Source organism: Schistocerca cancellata, chromosome 6 (genome assembly GCF_023864275.1).
Source record: "Schistocerca cancellata isolate TAMUIC-IGC-003103 chromosome 6, iqSchCanc2.1, whole genome shotgun sequence".
Taxonomy (NCBI): domain Eukaryota; kingdom Metazoa; phylum Arthropoda; class Insecta; order Orthoptera; family Acrididae; genus Schistocerca; species Schistocerca cancellata.
The window spans coordinates 642,149,460-642,167,117 of NC_064631.1; the positions used below are offsets into that span (position 1 = coordinate 642,149,460).

The 17,658-nt window shown below is 38.2% G+C and overlaps 1 protein-coding gene across 1 annotated transcript in view; it reads right to left on the minus strand.

Moving 5' to 3' along the window:
- Positions 1-17,658, minus strand: part of LOC126088502 (adenosine deaminase-like protein) — a 79,515-nt gene that overhangs the window by 24,638 nt on the left and 37,219 nt on the right. The window contains exons 3-4 of the mRNA XM_049906645.1: positions 15,524-15,712; positions 444-684 (exon numbers count right to left, since the gene is read on the minus strand). Of these exons, the coding sequence (XP_049762602.1) occupies positions 444-684; positions 15,524-15,712 (430 nt within the window). The remainder of the gene's footprint in view (positions 1-443; positions 685-15,523; positions 15,713-17,658) is intronic.

The window sequence follows — 17,658 nt, forward strand, 5'->3', positions numbered from 1 at the left end:
AATGAATCTTCCCAGGCTAGTGGTTATGGATGGAGGGGAAAGAACTGCAGGAACTGTGGGTGGGAAAGATATGGAGCAAGGGGCAGAATGATGAGGTAATGGGAGGTAGAAGAGCAGACAGTTGACAGTCAGTGGCAGCAGATGACAGGGACTTAATAACATAAGAACCACAAAGCTGAGGTGTGAAGCTAGAGAGACAGAGACAGGAAACTTTTCAAAATTTTTACATATGTACACATGCTATGCATCAATCAGCTGCAGGTGACTGGTTGCCTTTCCATCATGTAAACTACATCATCATAATATTCATACAATTTTATTTTTTCTGCTGTGTGTGTAATTCAAAATTGTTTGTAATCTGGAAAGGGGTTTGCAACAAGTAACAATCACAAAATAACAGAACATAACAAAAGATACATACTGTCTGACTGCTGCATCATTACCTCTGCACAATGAAGGGACAACTTCAACCCAGATGATCTAGCCTTCTCTAACAGAGGCAAAAAGTCTTCAATACGTCCTTTGCATGGATGGCCACTGAGGTCAATTCCCACCACAATGTCTGGATACTTAAAGTGCATATCCACTGCTAACAGAACATTTTCTTCTGCTTCTGTTAATCCTCTCTGGCGATCTACTGACACTATAAGCTTTGTTAATATGTTTCTTGATATATTTGCCTTTCTGAAAATAATACAGTGAGCAGCACTAATTTACCATTACTCACATAAAGGACCACAGCAATAAACAACAGAGGATAATATTTGTAGGTAAAGAAAAACCAGAATTAGCATGAAATGGAAAGAGAAGCAGAGAGGAAGAACAGATTCTTAATGATCACATCAAGTATTTATAAAAGGAAAAAATAGTCCAGAAATCGTGGTTGGCATAAAGACACACTTAAAAGATTAGACAATCACATTAGCATTTAAGCTTTTGCTCTTTTTCTAGTACTAATATGAAGTTGGTCTCTCTCTCTCTCTCTCTCTCTCTCTCTCTCTCTCTCTCACACACACACACACACACACACACACACACACACACACAAATGTACATAATCAAGACCATATACAAATAAAGTTAGGATATTATGAAATGATAGTTGCTATTCACCATATAGCAGAGATGCTGAGTCATTGATAGGCACAACAAGACTGCCACAAAATAAGCTTTTGGCCAACAAGGCCTTTGTCAAAAATAGACCACACCCACTCACTCACTCACCCCTCCCCCCCCCCCCCCCCACACACACACACACAGACACACACACCACACGCACATGACTACAGTCTGTGGCAACTGAAAAGTGGCTTCAGTTGCACAGACTTTGGTCATGTGTGTGAGTTGCACTTGTGTGTGTGTGTGTGTGTGTGTGTGTGTGTGTGTGTGTGTTTTTTGTCTACTTTTGACAAGATCCTTGTTTACAGAAAGCTTATTTTGTGACAGACTTTTTGTTGAGCCTATCTGTGACTCAGTATCGTCATAGGGTAAGTAATAACTATCCTTTTCATAATATTGTTACATTCCATCCTGGATTTTCCATTGTTTGAAAATAAAGTCACACAACTAATTTTGTTTGTTTGTTTGCAGGTACATGTCTGCAGTCACAGTACACATTGAAATCCCCATGAAGCAGTACCATAGCACATTGCTAGAGACGCCAAAACAAAAACAAAATGGCACAGCTCATGGGTAAAATGGAGTACTGTGCAGTAATTCATTTTCAGCTGCAGTGGAAATGTTGGACACCACGGCAGTTCAATCCAAATGAGTTCTGTCACTATGTGGTTTGGCCTGACGCAGCTGCAAACATTTCCACTGCAGCTGAAAATGTATTGCAGCACAGTACTCCACTTTACCCATAGGCTGTGCCATTTTGTTTTTGTTTTGGCTTCTCAAGCAACATGCTGCGGTACTGCTGCATAGGGTTTTCAAAGTGTACTATGACTGCAGACAAACAAAAAATTAGTTGTGTTAATTTTTTTATGTGATAATTAAAACTTTATGGCTGCCCCCCATGAGTAATGAGATTTCTTTTGAAACAATGTTCGATATAATTAACATAACTGTAACAGAAACGTGTTAGTGTATGATTTGCGAGATTTCTGAGCTGGTCAGCTTCACATAGCAGCAGCACATAATACGCTGTGTTGAGTTCTGCTTATGAAGAAGATGAGTACACGATGATGCAAGCAGAAAAAATCTGGTAATTTTTTTGGGATTCACAGGCTCCCATCATGACTGATTATTTTGGAGACATTCTTATTATTCATTGTTATCAAACCATTTACACAGTGAGCTGAGGTGGCCATGCAAAAAGTGATCTTGCACCACAACATTGTGCCCGCTCACATATTAGGCACTGCAACAGTACAGTTCTTTACCTGTGCTTCAAAATAGTTTTCTACCTAATCCTATTCTCTAGTTTTTATTTTCATAAAGCAGTAAACTTATCAATCCAAACTCCACTCAGTTCATCTGATGAAGTCTATAGAATAATCAGCGAATGAGTGAATGAATGAATCACTCTACTCAGTCTACATCTACATGGCAAATTTACAATTCTCACTTAAATTCCTGGCAGTGTGTTCACCATACCACTTTCACACTCTCTTTCCATCATTCCACTCACAAGCAATGCAAGGGAAAAATGAAAACTTAAATCTTCCTGTGCAAGCACTAATTTCTCTTATTTTATTGCAATTATAATTTATCTCACTATAGGTGGCTGTTAACAGAATATTTTTGCATTCCAAGGAGAAAGCTGGGGACTGAAATTTCACAAAAAGCTCCTTGCCACAAACAAAAAGCCTTTGTTTCAATGACTACCACCTGAAATCATTTATCATATGTGTGACACTCTCTCCCCATTTCGTGATAACACAAAATGGACGACCTTCTTCGAATCTTTTCATGTCCTCTTGTGATGAAGCAAGCTGGGATAATTTTTACTTCCTATCTTGTTTCATCTTCTGCCTCCTTTAGTTTGTTTCCACCTTTAATTACCATTAACATATATGAGTGTAATCTGCATTTTCATAAAAGAGAAAGGCTGGCCCTCAGTTTTAACACCAGATCTAATTTTGTGCTTGTTTTATGTATGTATTTAATTTTTGAATTTATTTCGACTATTTCTAGTTAGTATCTTTATACAGCAAAATGAGTAATTGTTTCGTCACTTAAATTCTATTGTTGACGTATAAACAAATATAAATTCTTTACTAATTATAATCATTTAGAAGACAAAATACTAGTAATCTTAAAGTGTTTATTTGGATCTATTCGAAAAAAATGTTAGCAAAACTAGCCCATAATTAATTCCAAAGTAAATGACAGTTTTGTCCAACGTATTGTTTGTAGAAACTGTTCAAAACAACCCATTTTTCGTGTATTCAGTTAATTTAATGAGTTAAGTTTTAATTGTAATTTCTGTAAATTAAGCATCGAACAACGTGTAGTTTCAGGGCCTATTATTGTGATGATATATAAGGGCCTTATTTTTGGTCACAAGACCGTCAGTCCACAGCTGAGTTTCAGACAAGGAACCAGTGTTGGTTAGAACAACAACAATGCATCAACTTAACAGAGAAATAAGTGTTAAACCAATAGGCTGTGTGTTAAATCAATGACAGCATCTGTTCAGTTTATTTGAAAGACTGTGAACTGTGTGGTTAGTCTTTTATTGCTCATAGATGTTTAACAGTAAACTACTGTAGCAGTATGTGGATGTTTGCCTGCTAATTATTAATGAGGCTTATGGGAAGTTAGAACAATAGTGCACTGGCCATATTAAATGTGTATATAGGGGGTTGTGAAAAGTGAAAGTAAACTGCTGTGAAACGCAACTGTGCCTCTGTCAGCTACATCATTTACAGTAGACTGTAATTGCACTTACACTCCCTAATTTTTCAGCCAGTACGTCGACACCGTGGACAATCAACGAACAAATAAAGCAGGCGAGCATCGTCACATTCTGTCAGTTCTATCTGGTAAGGATCCCATAGCACAGAGAAATATTCTGGCAAGGGACTGACAAGTGTACTACGGGCAGTCTCTTTAGTGGATTTATTGCATCTTATAAGTGATATACCAATGAAACACAGCCTTTGGTTCACCTTACTCACAACATTATCTACCTGGTTATTCCAATTTAAGCTGTCCATAATTGTAATACCTAGGTATTTAGCTGAATTGACAGCCTTTAAATTTGTGCAATTTATCACGTAACCAAACCTTAACAGATTCCTTTTAGTGCTCATGTGAATGACCTCACAGTTTACATTATTTAGGGTCAACTGGCACCTTTTGCACCATATAGACATCTTATCTAAATCAGTCTTTAATTGTTTTTGGTCTTGTGATGACTTTATAGATGGTAAATAACAACATCATCTGCAAACAATGTAATTGGGCTGCTCAGATTGTCTCCTGAATCACTTATACAGTTTAGGAACAGCAGAGGACCAGTAACACATCCTTGCCAAAAGCCAGATATCATTTCTGTTTTACTCAATGCCTTTCTATCAATTACTATAAACTGTAACCTTTCTGGTAGGTAATCAAGAATCCATTTGAACAACTGAGACAATACTCATAGGCATCTAACTTGATTAGAAGCCGCTTGTGAGGAACAGAATTAAAGCCCTTCTGGAAATCTAGAAACATGGGATCAATTTGAGATCAGCTGTGAATAGCACTCATTACTTCATGAGAAGAAAGAGCCAGTTTTGTTGCACAAAAGCAATATTTTCTGAACCTGTGCTGAATATGTGGCAACAGATTGTTTTGTTCGAGGTAACTCATAATGCTCGAAAACAGTATACATTATAAAATCTTATTGCAAATTGACATCATTGATATGGATCTGTAATTCATCAGATTACTTCTATTTCCTTTCTTGAATAATGGTGTGACCTGTGCCACTTTCCAGTCTTTAGGCATGGATCTTTCACTGAGTAAGCAGTTTTATATGATTGCTAAGTAAGAAGCTACAGATGGTTAGCTTGTGCACTTAACATCAATTAGTAATACTTTTGAGTGAAAGATTGATGATATTTATCAGCAAAAGTACAGCTTTAAGATAAAATTGAAGCTGCCAACAAAACAGTTATCAAAAGAGCTAATATTATACAGTCAGTTCTGGATGTGTGATTTAGGAGAAACAGAAACTACAATATATTTATGTATGAGGTTTTATGATGAAAATTAAAGTTTCCAGGAGCTTTGACAAATTAGTTTTAATGTTGGTGATGAGATCCAGATGGCAGACATTGTAAGTGAAGGTATTAATCCCTCCCTTTGCATTCATTGATCAATCAAGTACTGGTAGTAAACTAGTCTGCTCTAAGCATGATGGAACAACCAGCTCTGAGCAAATAAAAGACCTGTAGTCATCAGTGGTCATGTTGAAAATACAGTGGAATCAACTGAAATCAGGTGGAAAAGGCAATGTCTATGCAAAATTATTATGTGGAACTGATAATTCACCAAGGTGAGATTCTAGACACAAGTATTCCATACTAGGTTGAATGAGACGTTTAGTATGAGGATGGTACTGACAAGAGGAAAGTAAAATTTCTGTTTTAGACTATAAGAAAAAGAAGAAGAAGACCCTTAATATGAAAGTAATAAATTTATGTATAGTTTTAAGATATAGTTTTTGGTTAGTATGGATAATTAATTAGGAGAATGGACTGTGATGAGAATTTCCTGACACTGTAATGTTGGTGGCCTTCTGGTTCTGAATAGTTTAACATCTGAAGTGCATAGGTGTTGACAGAGGATGGTGAAGAAAATTAAAGAGGTCAGATTTGCATGAGAGCAGATGGGATAATTAGAGAATGTGTGTTTTAGAATTCGAGAGGGGAAACAAAGGACACAGAAAGAAAAAAAAATCAGATCAACATGATAAGTGAAGGAGGCAATAGGTTGAACAAGTTAGATGAATACAAAATACACAGCCGAGGAAGGACATTATCAAATGAAAACCAGGGGGAATCTTGAAACTAAAGACCAAAGATGGTGTGACTGCCTACAAAGATTTTGCCTCTGTTTAAACATCCATAAGACTAAGGATCTCAAAATGATTCCACCTCCTGGAACTATACAAATTAATGGAACTCCTCTTACCAGGGTGGACACATTATGATATGTTTTCGACTACAGTGAGATGGCTACATAAATGAGGGAGGTTTGAGTAAGAATCAAAGACACCTGGATCCAATTTAGAGATGTCACTAGTATTATTTGTGATAAGAAGCTGCCTATCCACCTAAAATTAAAGATATACTGCACAATGGTTACCGTATTTACTCGAATCTAAGCCGCACTCAAATCTAAGCCACATCTGAAAAATGAAACTCGAAATCAAGGGGAAAAAAAAAAAATTACCCGAATCTAAACCGCACCTGAAATTTGAGACTCTAAATTCAAGGGGATAGAAAAGTTTTAGGCCACACCTCCAAATCGAAACAAAGTTGTTCCATTATAATATGAGACAATTTAGGTAGAATGAATGACGATACAGCTACAGTAGTTTGGTTCGAGTCGTAAGCTTAGGAGTTAAGCTTTACCAGGTAGCCATTGCTATGTGTCAGGCGCTCCATCCGTATTTATACGGGTACCCTTCCTTTTTCACGTGCTTCGTCTGGTTTGAATTGATTGCTTATTTTTCTTTGATCTCACAAGTGCCGTTCTCTTTGTTATAGGTGTTTACGTCACTCTAAGCTGAAAATGCATTATTGTACTGTGTCATGCATTGTTTGTCGCTTGCTGACAATGAGTGTTTACGGCCTGTCGCTGCTCGCCGCATGGCTTGCTTTTGTGCACGGTACCGCCGCTTACAAAAAAAGAGTAATCGTCTCATTAGTGAAGCAATGGCAAGAGACTGCTATTTGTTGTTACTTAAACTGCTGCTTTCTTTGATAATGATAAACAAGAACCAAATAATAGACTGCGTATGATAGAACATGTTCTGAACGAGAGTTTAACGAAAATTTTTCTCCGTTTGAAAATCTTTGCAGACGCATCTTTAGTACATTACATTCTGCACAGAAATTAGAGTCATCTTAGATTTAAAAATCTAGTCAATTGCCGTGCTTCATTTCTGAACATCACTATTAGGCATAAGAATAATACGAATATAAACATGACACGTATTCTTCCGCGTTTGCTGCTGTCTCACTCTAGTTTCGTAGTTTATTAGGCAGACAGGATTTAAATGAGATAGCTGCAAACACGAAAGAATACATGACAAAATGTTTATATTCGTAATATTCTTATGGTGAAGAGAATACTGCATGTGATTCACAACTCATAAAAGTTTCTATTAGCAGCCAACTCTTCTCACAGGTAGGAAAAAATTCAGAATGTAGAGTTTCCCATGTTGACAAACATCCCTAACAGTCTTGCCAATCGGATTTTCGTAGTACACTGAAATGCTGCTACATTCGAAGATGAACAATACGAAATTTGTATTTACTTCGTTGGATAATGTATGAAAATGCAGTGGTCGAAACTCGGGGCGGAGAAAAAAGCTCGTCTTCGAACTTATTTTAAAATGTATTTACTGACGCAGAAGTTTTGGCGCCAGTATTTATCTTTGTGCCTGCAAAGCATGCCTGTGTAGCGTTACATATATTCGACGGCAGAAGTTAGTTGTGGCGGAATCTACGAACATTTTTCACAACTTCCGCTTACTTTGCACTCTTTTGATTCTAAGCCACAGGCGGTTTTTTGGATTACAAAAACCGGAAAAAAGTGCAGCTTAGATTCGGGTAAATACGGTAGATCAGTTGCATTACATGGAGCCAAGTGTTGGCACACACACAGAAGTGCTGAGCACTTCCTACAAGTCACGGAAATGCAGATACTGAGAAGATCATTAGGTATTTCCCTGCTTGAGGATATCAAAATACAATGACCTGACAACTAGCTGGTGTGGTTCCAATCAATGAGAAGATGCAAGAACAGAGTGTTCAGTAGTACGGACACATCATATGGCCATCACCTACTTCAGTCATCACTCAGCTTATTGTCTCACTTTCAAAGGCCAGAAGCAACATGGAAGACCTAAATTACGGTGGCTGGGCACTACAAACGCAGATCTAAGATCAAGGAGACTACATCCACAGGAAGGGTTAGACCATAAGAAATGGAGTTATTGATCCAAAAGGTGAACCCCACTCCAATGGCAAGGTGCTAAGAATATGTAGGAGGAGATGGAAATTAAAAATGAAGATACACAGAAATAAAAATAGAAAAAATGACTACTTAATAGAAAATTGAAGAGACACAATATATATGAAAGTTGACAGGCACAATAATTTTTAGAACCTGTGATTCTTCATGCAACAACAAAAAGAGAAAATAGTAGGAAGCAACAGGATTTTGTACAGGTTGGGCATAAAAGTAACAGGAAATAAGATCAAGTGCACTTGATGTGTATTAATTACAGAGATTCAAGAAAGTTTTCTCTCCAGTTTTTTGTTTGTTCTGAAAAAACACTGCTCCAGACACAATGCAGCCACACTGTGACTGTTGTCCTTGAGGGATCTTAAGCTACTGGGAATATTTATAACTGTTGCCAAGCAGTTTGAAGCTGCTGCAAATACGTGCAGGGCTTAGGAAGGCTAGCTTTGTACATGTACCAGAGATATCATAGGTAACTCAAGTTCTGTCCTTTCCTAAGGAAGCTGTCTTCTCTAAAGAAAGTACATGGTCTACCAACACTCCTCCTCTTCGCTGTGAGTGGCATGTTAGTGGTAGGTCTAAGAGGCCCTGCACAGGGGAGACACAGAACAGGGAGTGCTCTGGATCTGCCACTAACTGACAAGTTCGATGTGCCATCTTTCACTGAAACAGAGCCAGTTGGACTCACTTCACTCAGTGACAAACACGCTTTGTCCTGTGTCAAGAGGAGTCAAACATAAAATGATAGGGGTCTATTAATCACTGGCAGTTCAAACACACGAGAAATATTGGTATCCCTTCAGGAAACAGCAGCAAGCGATGGGAAGGATCACCTCATACGTTCTGCGTGTATGCCCAGCAGCCTCATTCAGTGTGTCAAAGAACTGTTTTGGAAACCATTAAGGTTACAGGATGTAGCCAATTGCAGATTGTGTTTATATTCAAACAAGTGATGGGTCATTCCAGTGACTGGCAGAGAAAGTTGAGAAAAACTGCCTTGCACATAGAATTTAAGTGAAGCTCACAACCACAGCATTCTTCCTAGAACTGATTGTGGCCTCCAGGTCTCAGTATAAGAGAACAACAGCTTTTATGTCTCACAGCAGAAGATATGATCGAAGATAACAAGAAACATTGAAGACATATGTTTCAATAAAAAATGTGTCTCCAATCACAAGATTATAACAAAATATCATTATTGGCATTTGCTAGAAAGGTATAAGGTTAGTCACATTATAATAATCATGTACACATAAAACACTACTATCCTTACACACTGTAAGTAATGTCTTATAAGAAATATATGTCTTTGGTAATGCAAGTACCACTGACGACGGGCAACACCCAAAGCTAGTCTGGTAAAATAAAACGTTAAAGAGCTGATTATTAATATCACAAATTTAAACAACAGACTGAAAAGCTATGCTGTGACTTCCTAGACTTGCACCATACAGTTGAGACTGTATCCAGTCCACATAGTGAAGGATGCAGGACACTCAGTGATGTAGCAGTGAAAGATCCACAGAAATGTCCCCCACATGTGAGAATATTCAAAACCTAGTGAGCAATAGCCAAATCATTTGCAATAAAGTGCCAGAGTTTGAAGCATTCTTAAAAAGTAGTGGAGATCACATAATCCTAGCACAGGAAGCTTTGCTAAAACTTGAAATTGACAGCAATGACACTTTGGGGGTAAGTCTCAGTGTATAGGCTAATTGAGAAATGGATATAGTGTACTTGTCATAGCAGACAAGAAACTTACACCCCTTGAGACAGAAATTAAAGCTACAAGCAAGATTTTTGTTTTGGCACGAATGTTTGGTATTGTATGGCAGATGTCTAAGATCTAACTACCCTCCTTACTGCTGCATGTTGCAAGTGGCTGCTCACTACACAGACCCAACATACAAATAAATGTGAGTGATTGTTTTCCCTCTGTCTCCAGCACTCACTGCATTTCCCGGAAGCACGAGGCTCACCACACGGAGTGCTACCAGCGCTGGCACTACACCATGCCTCCCCAGAGCTGATCCTCATATTCTTCTGTGGCTTGGCTACATAAGGTCGTCACTCGGTCGATCTACGCCAATTGCACACTGGTAGTCACTCTGTGGCCAAGCACCGATCATCTGGTACCCACATACGGGACTCCCAGTGCCGAGCACAGCAGAATCTCATTTGGAGTCGCTCTGTGGCTGAGTGCTGACCATCCTTAGACCCTGAAAATGGAGCTCCCTTTTGGAGCTTGCTTTCAGATTAATGTTCACCTGTATCCAAAGACCGAGGAGCACACCATCTGCTACACATCGGCCCAGTGGTCCATTAACAAGTGCTTCCTCTGCACCGAAGTGTGGAACATCACTTCTGACATCGTTTCTGAGCTACTGAAATGTTTCTACTCTTCCTATTTTGGTGAGAGTGTTGATAAGTAAAACAATTCATTAGTGGATCTGTAGTATTTTTGTAGGTTAATTATTCAAAGTACTTGCAATATATTTACCAGTCACAGTGTTCTCTCTGGTGTCAAACTCTGTTATGTTGTTTTTAGCATGTACAATTATGCATAGACACAAAGATTTATCACTGTCATTATTTTGGTCTTAGTGAATAAAGGATGACAGCATTCACTTGGACCGACTTTACGCATTGGCAGTCCCTAACAATCACTGTCATTATTTTGGTCTTAGTGAATAAAGGATGACAGTGTTCACTTGGACCGACTTTATGCATTGGCAGTCCCTAACAATCAGTCTTTCCTTCTCATCCTGTCCAGTAAGTCTCCCCTGACAGGGTGTTCTGGGTAACTTTTCTGGACTTTACCCCATTTTCTAACCTCTACAGTCCTTTTTTTTCATTCCTCTGTCTTCCCCTTCAGTCCTTCTGCCGGAAGAAGGATCCACTGGATCCAAAAGCTTGCATATGAAAAACCTTTTGTTTCGCATGTTCTCCTACTGCTGCTTGGTGAGTAGATTTTTTATCTATCCAATTACTTACATATTATTCATAGCATCTTTTCCTGAATCAGTAATACATCACTGACATGACATGAGTGACCCCATAACAACAACCCATAAGATTTGAGAGACTGAAAAAGTCCAAAGTAAGCTCTCTTAAGATACTGATTCCTCACTACATCAGATAATATCCATATAAAATAGGATGTGGTTGATTCTTCTGCAGACATGATTAATATGAGATTATCAGTTTAGTTTGGAATCAAATGTACTCCAAGCAGTTTTACAGATTTTCCATCTATGTCATTAGCTAGTCCCAGCAGCAGATGTCGAGTTTTCTCTGGATTGCATAGTGGTTTAAGAGATGAGAAACAGTTTAGCATTAAGGAGAGAGAGTCCTTTGATTTCTGGTGTAACCTTAACATATATCAATCTGTAGCAATTAAAAAAGTCATACAGAGTCCAACCTGCTAGGTCTGCAAAAAAAACCATGGCTCACTAAGGGCATCATAGCTTCCTGTCAGAGAAAAAGACAACTCTACATAGCATCAAAGACTTCTAACAACCCTGTTCAGCAAAAACATTATAAACTCTACTGTAAAATTCTTGCCAAAGTAATTAAAAACTCTAAAAGTATGTGTATAGCATCTGAAATTACTAATTCTGAAAATAAAATTAAAACAATCTGGAATGTGATAAAGAGAGAAACAGGGACTGTAAACTACACCAAAGACAAAAATATTGTTTTAACTGTTGACAACTCAGAGATAACTAATAGTGAGGAAATTGCTGAAATCTTTAACCAACATTCTTTAACTGTCCCAACACAGATAGGTTGCCATGGTTCTGTAGATACAGCTGCCTGTATAATGAAAAATAATTTTCCAGAACCTTTCAGTCAAATAAGTGTGCTTCCCATTACTGCCAATGAAATAAAAAAAAATCATACAGTCTTTGAAAACTAAACATTCTGCTGGTATCGACGATATTTCAAGCAAGCTGTTGAAGGCTTACTGTAGTGAAGTGACCGAAGTTTTGTCTCACATCTGCAACACATCCATGCAACAAGGAGTGTTTCCAGACAGAATGAAATACTCTGTTGTCAGGCCCCTGTACAAAGCAGGGGATGCTACAAATGTGTCAAACTATCGCCCTATCTCTCTATTAACAACATTTTCAAAAGTCCTAGAAAAAGCTCTGTACAACAGGATTGTGGCACACCTTGGTGACCTGAACATCATTAACAGTCAGCAGTTTGGTTTTCAAAAGGGAGTTTCAATATATAACACAATTTTCTCATTCACAAATGATGTTCTAGAGTCTATAAACAGCAAGAGGCTGCCAATTGGTGTCTTATGCGACCTATCAAAGGCGTTCGACTGTGTAGATCACCAGATACTCTTCAAGAAGGCCTGTCATTATGGAATTACACGACCTGTAGGGAGCTCGTTAAAATCGTACCTCGAAAATAGGAAGCAGAAGATTATTCTAGATGTTTCAGATAGTGTATCACAATATGTAGTGGACTCTGAGTGGGGAATTGTGCAGCATGGAGTGCCACAGGGATCAGAGCTTGGGCCCTTGCTGTTCCTCATATATGTTAATGACCTGCCTTTATCCATCAATAAGCAGTGTAAATTTACAATGTTCGCTGATGATACGAGCATTGTGGTGGATAATGATACTGACTTAGAATCCGAGGTCAATGATATCCTTAAAGAAGTTCTGGGTTGGTTTAGTATTAACTCCCTTTCAATAAACCTGAAAAAAACCAATTTTATCCAGTTCCAGACAACCCACAAAAACCCAAAAGAAATAGTTATCACACAGAATGATCAGATGATAAAGCAAGTGTACTTATCAAAATTCCTAGGCGTATACGTGGACAGTAGGCTGAACTGGGAACATCACATTCTACAAACACTAAAACGGCTGACGTCGGCAACATTTGCTTTACGAATTTTGTCACGTTTCAATGACATTACCATCTCAAAGTCAGCTTACTTTGGCTATTTTCATTCAGTCATGTGTTATGGCATCATCTTCTGGGGCAATACACCTGCCGCAAAGAAAATCCTCATAGCACAAAAAAGAGCAATAAGAATCATTTGTGGTGTACCCCCACGAACCTCATGTCAAAATCTTTTTAAACGACTTGAAATACTGACAGCAACATCTCAGTACATATATTCACTGATGTGCTTCATAACAAATAACCCCACTCTGTATGAAACGAATTGCCTACATCATGAACATAACACCAGAAGAAAAGAGGATTTCCACTGTGAGTTAAAGAACTTGACACTTATTCAGAAAGGGGTAAAGTACGCTGGAACGAAAATTTTCAATTCCCTACCCAACAGCATCAAAAGTATAAGGAGTAGTACATCAGTATTTACTTGAGACCTCACTTTATTCACTAGAGGAATTCTTTCAGAGAAATAAGTAAAACCCAGATTGGAAAGATGTTTTTAAATTTTTTGACACTGTTTACTGTTAAACTAACGTAATAATGCCCCAATCTAAAAATTCCTGTTTTTCTCATTTCCATTTTTGGGTCACTTTTAAACCCAAAGTGGGAAGTTTTGATTACTGTTCAAGGTTAAAATAGATGCAATAATGCCCTAAATATGAAACTGCTATCTTCACATTTATGTTGACTAGTTTTTAAGTTAATAAGTATGACTTTTGTGCACTGTTATTAATACTATAACAATGTCTTTATTCTATGTATTTTATTATGTACATTGACACGTTCCACATCTGAGTGACTTGCTCACATGTACAGATCTATGGAACAAGTATATAAATAAATAAATAAAATAAATAAATAAAGGTGTGTCAGCCACATAGCAAATAACTAACTTAGGGCCAATACAATGTGGCAAATCATTTATTGCAACAATGAAGAAGAAAGGTCCAAGGACAGAGCCCTGAGGCACAACAGAAGTGACTTTCTGCAGGGAAGAATGCCTATTCTGAACTGACACAAATACTGTCTGCTGTTATTTAGATATGAATTAATTATTTATAATGCCATATTATTTATTCCATACCATTGTAGTTTGGCTAGCAAGAAGTCACAGCAGATGCAGTCAAAAGCCTTAATGAAAATGCAGAACTCGAGAGAGAGAGAGAGAGAGAGAGAGAGAGAGAGAGAGAGAGAGAGAAGTGAGGGGGGGGGGGGGGGGGGGGGAGAGTGGGGGGGGCTGAAGATATAAAACTAAAACAGAGAAGACCAGAACAAGAAAGGCAAAAAAAGAAGAAAAGGGGGAAAAGGGATAATAGTGGGACAAATAAAGTACAAAATTGAGTAAGTAAGGAAATACTACCAATGGAAATACATATTTATATAAATTATAAATAAATAAATGACTGGAGTAGGAGGTTTGTTAACAAGTTCAGGAGAGTGGGTGGGATGCACGTGTGAATAGGTAATAAAGCAAGTTCCCAACTCTGGAGTTCAGGGTAACTGAGTGTGGGTGGAAGGATTCAAATGGCCCATGTGGTATAGCCAACCTTCAGGTCCCTTCAATTGTACTGTAGAGCATGCTCAGCCACTGGGTACTTAGTGTCCCATAGGCAGACTGTTCTGTGTCCACTCGTGCTCTCAGCTGCAGCAGGTAGTCCCTCTCAAGCTGTGGTCTGTGTGTCCTGCCCCTCTTCCCTAACTTATCAAATCTATACCTATTTCCTACCTGATACAAATCACAACCGTTACAAAAGCTAATTTTTAATGTGTCTATCAGCAGTACTGGGAACTCATTCTCTGAAGGTCTCCTTGTAATTTTAGTGTTTTCTCAAGTGAATTTTCCTTCTGATACTATTAGTGTGCTAATGTAGATTTGTTATTTCAGTCTCCCTGTTTTTATACACTATAACTTAAGTAGAACTGCTCATCCAGGCACTCGAGTGTAGGTAACTGCATTTTGGCAGACTGCCTGCAAAACTGACTCAGAATGAACTGGGGTTGCATGGTGACAGTTTTTGCCTCCACAATCTGACAGTCTTGGTATGTTGGAGTTTAAACACTTAAGCATGTCAAGCATTTTCTTATTGACTTGCTTCAGCAGTAGTTTTTCCTTGCTAAATGAACAGAGCTAATAAAAACAACCATGACAGTTAGTTTTAGTATCTTCACTAATGTTTATTACGTTTGTCAGATAACTGATCAAAAATCAAACTATATGGCAAATGTTGACACTTAAATTAGTAAAATAAAATGTTATTATACATAAACTTTTTATATTAAATGGAAATAAAATATGACAACAAATCACTGAATAGGGGCCCCATAGCTCATCAGAACTTTTACTACTGCTGCTATCAGAATAAATAATATTATTACTACATTCCTCAATCTGCTTCATAAAGATTACCTTATCGATTTTACAATTGCTTCCACATGCTCTTTAGTCATGATGCCATCAATACATCTGGGAGTACTCCTCAGCTCCAGATATATAACACCATCCTCTTCAAATTCTTCAATTACATCATCTGTTGCTTTACTCACAGCAGTCGGAGTTGAAGTGAGAGAATGCACAACAGAGAACAGCTGAAAACATCTCAAAACAGAAAAGTGGATATTAGAATAAAGTGCACATATTGCTGATAAGGATATATTTGAGGTTTTTATAGGTGAGTAACACTATTAAAATATGTACACAATTGTGCAGGTGGTGTTACCATTCTTTTTAATGCAGTACAGTTACAAAAATACCAGGCATAAAAAAGAGACTTCAGAAAATATCTGATGTAATCCATTAATCCATTCCAGAAGAATTTTGACATTTATTCCAGAACCATGGACCTTGCCATTGGTGGGGAGGCTTGCGTGCCTCAGCGATACAGATAGCTGTACCGTAGGTGCAACCACAACGGAGGGGTATCTGTTGAGAGGCCAGACAAATATGTGGAACCTGAAGAGGAGCAGCAGCCTTTTCAGTAGTTGCAGGGGCAACAGTCTGGATCATTGACTGATCTGGCCTTGTAACACTAACCAAAACGGCCTTGCTGTGCTGGTACTGCGAACGACTGAAAGAAAGGGGAAACTACAGCCGTAATTTTTCCCGAGGGCATGCAGCTTTACTGTATGGTTTAATGATGATGGCGTCCTCTCGGGTAAAATATTCTGGAGATAAAATAGTCCCCCATTCGGATCTCCGGGCAGGGACTACTCAAGAGGACATCGTTATCAGGAGAACGAAAACTGGCGTTCTACGGATCGGAGCGTGGAATGTCAGATCCCTTAATCGAGCAGGTATGTTAGAAAATTTAAAAAGGGAAATGGATAGGTTAAAGTTAGATATAGTAGGAATTTGCTGGCAGGAGGAACAAGACTTTTGGTCAAGTGAATACAGGGATATAAATACAAAATCAAATAGGGGTAATGCAGGAGTTGGTTTATTAATGAATAAAAAAAATACGAGTGTGGGTAAACTACTAAAAACAGCATAGTGAACGCGTTATTGTGGCCAAGATAGACACGAAGCCCATGTCTACTACAGTAGCACAAATTTATATGCCAACTAGCTCTGCAGATGACAAAGAAGTTGAAGAAATGTATGATGAAATAAAAGAAATTATTCAGATAGTGAAGGGAGACGAAAATTTAATAGTCATGGGTGACTGGAATTCGGTAGTAGGAAAAGGGAGAGAAGGAAACGTAGTAGGTGAATATGGATGCTAAGAAATGAAAGAGGAAGCCACCTGATAAAATTTTGCACAGAGCACAACTTACTCATAGCTAACACTTGGTTCAAGAATCATAAAAGAAGGTTGTATACATGGAAGAACCCTGGAGATACTGACAGGTTTCAGATAGATTACATAATGGTAAGACAGAGATTTAGGAACCAGGTTTTAAATTGTAAGACATTTCCAGGGGCAGATGTGGACTCTGATCACAATCTACTGGTTATGAACTGTAGATTAAAACTGAAGAAACTGAAAAAAGGTGGGAATTTAATGAGATGGGACCTGGATAAACTGAAAGAACCAGAGGTTGTACAGAGTTTCAGGGAGAGCATAAGGGAACAATTGAGAGGAATGGGGGAAAGAAATACAGTAGAAGAAGAATGGGTAGCTTTGAGAGATGAAGTAGTGAAGGCAGCAGAGGACCTAGTAGGTAAAAAGACGAGGGCTAGTAGAAATCCTTAGGTAACAGAAGAAATATTGAATTTAATTGACGGAAGGAGAAAATATAAAAATGCAGTAAATGAAGCAGGCAAAAAGGAATACAGACGTCTCAAAAATGAAATTGACAGGAAGTGCAAACTGGCTAAGCAGGGATGGCTAGAGGACAAATGTAAGGATGTAGAGGCTTATCTCACTAGGGGTAAGATAGATACTGCCTACAGGAAAATTAAAGAGACCTTTGGAGAAAAGAGAACCACTTGTATGAATATCAAGAGCTCAGATGGAAACCCAGTTCTAAGCAAAGAAGGGGAAGCAAAAAGGTGGAGGGAGTATATAGAGGGTCTATACAAGGGCAATGTACTTAAGGACAATA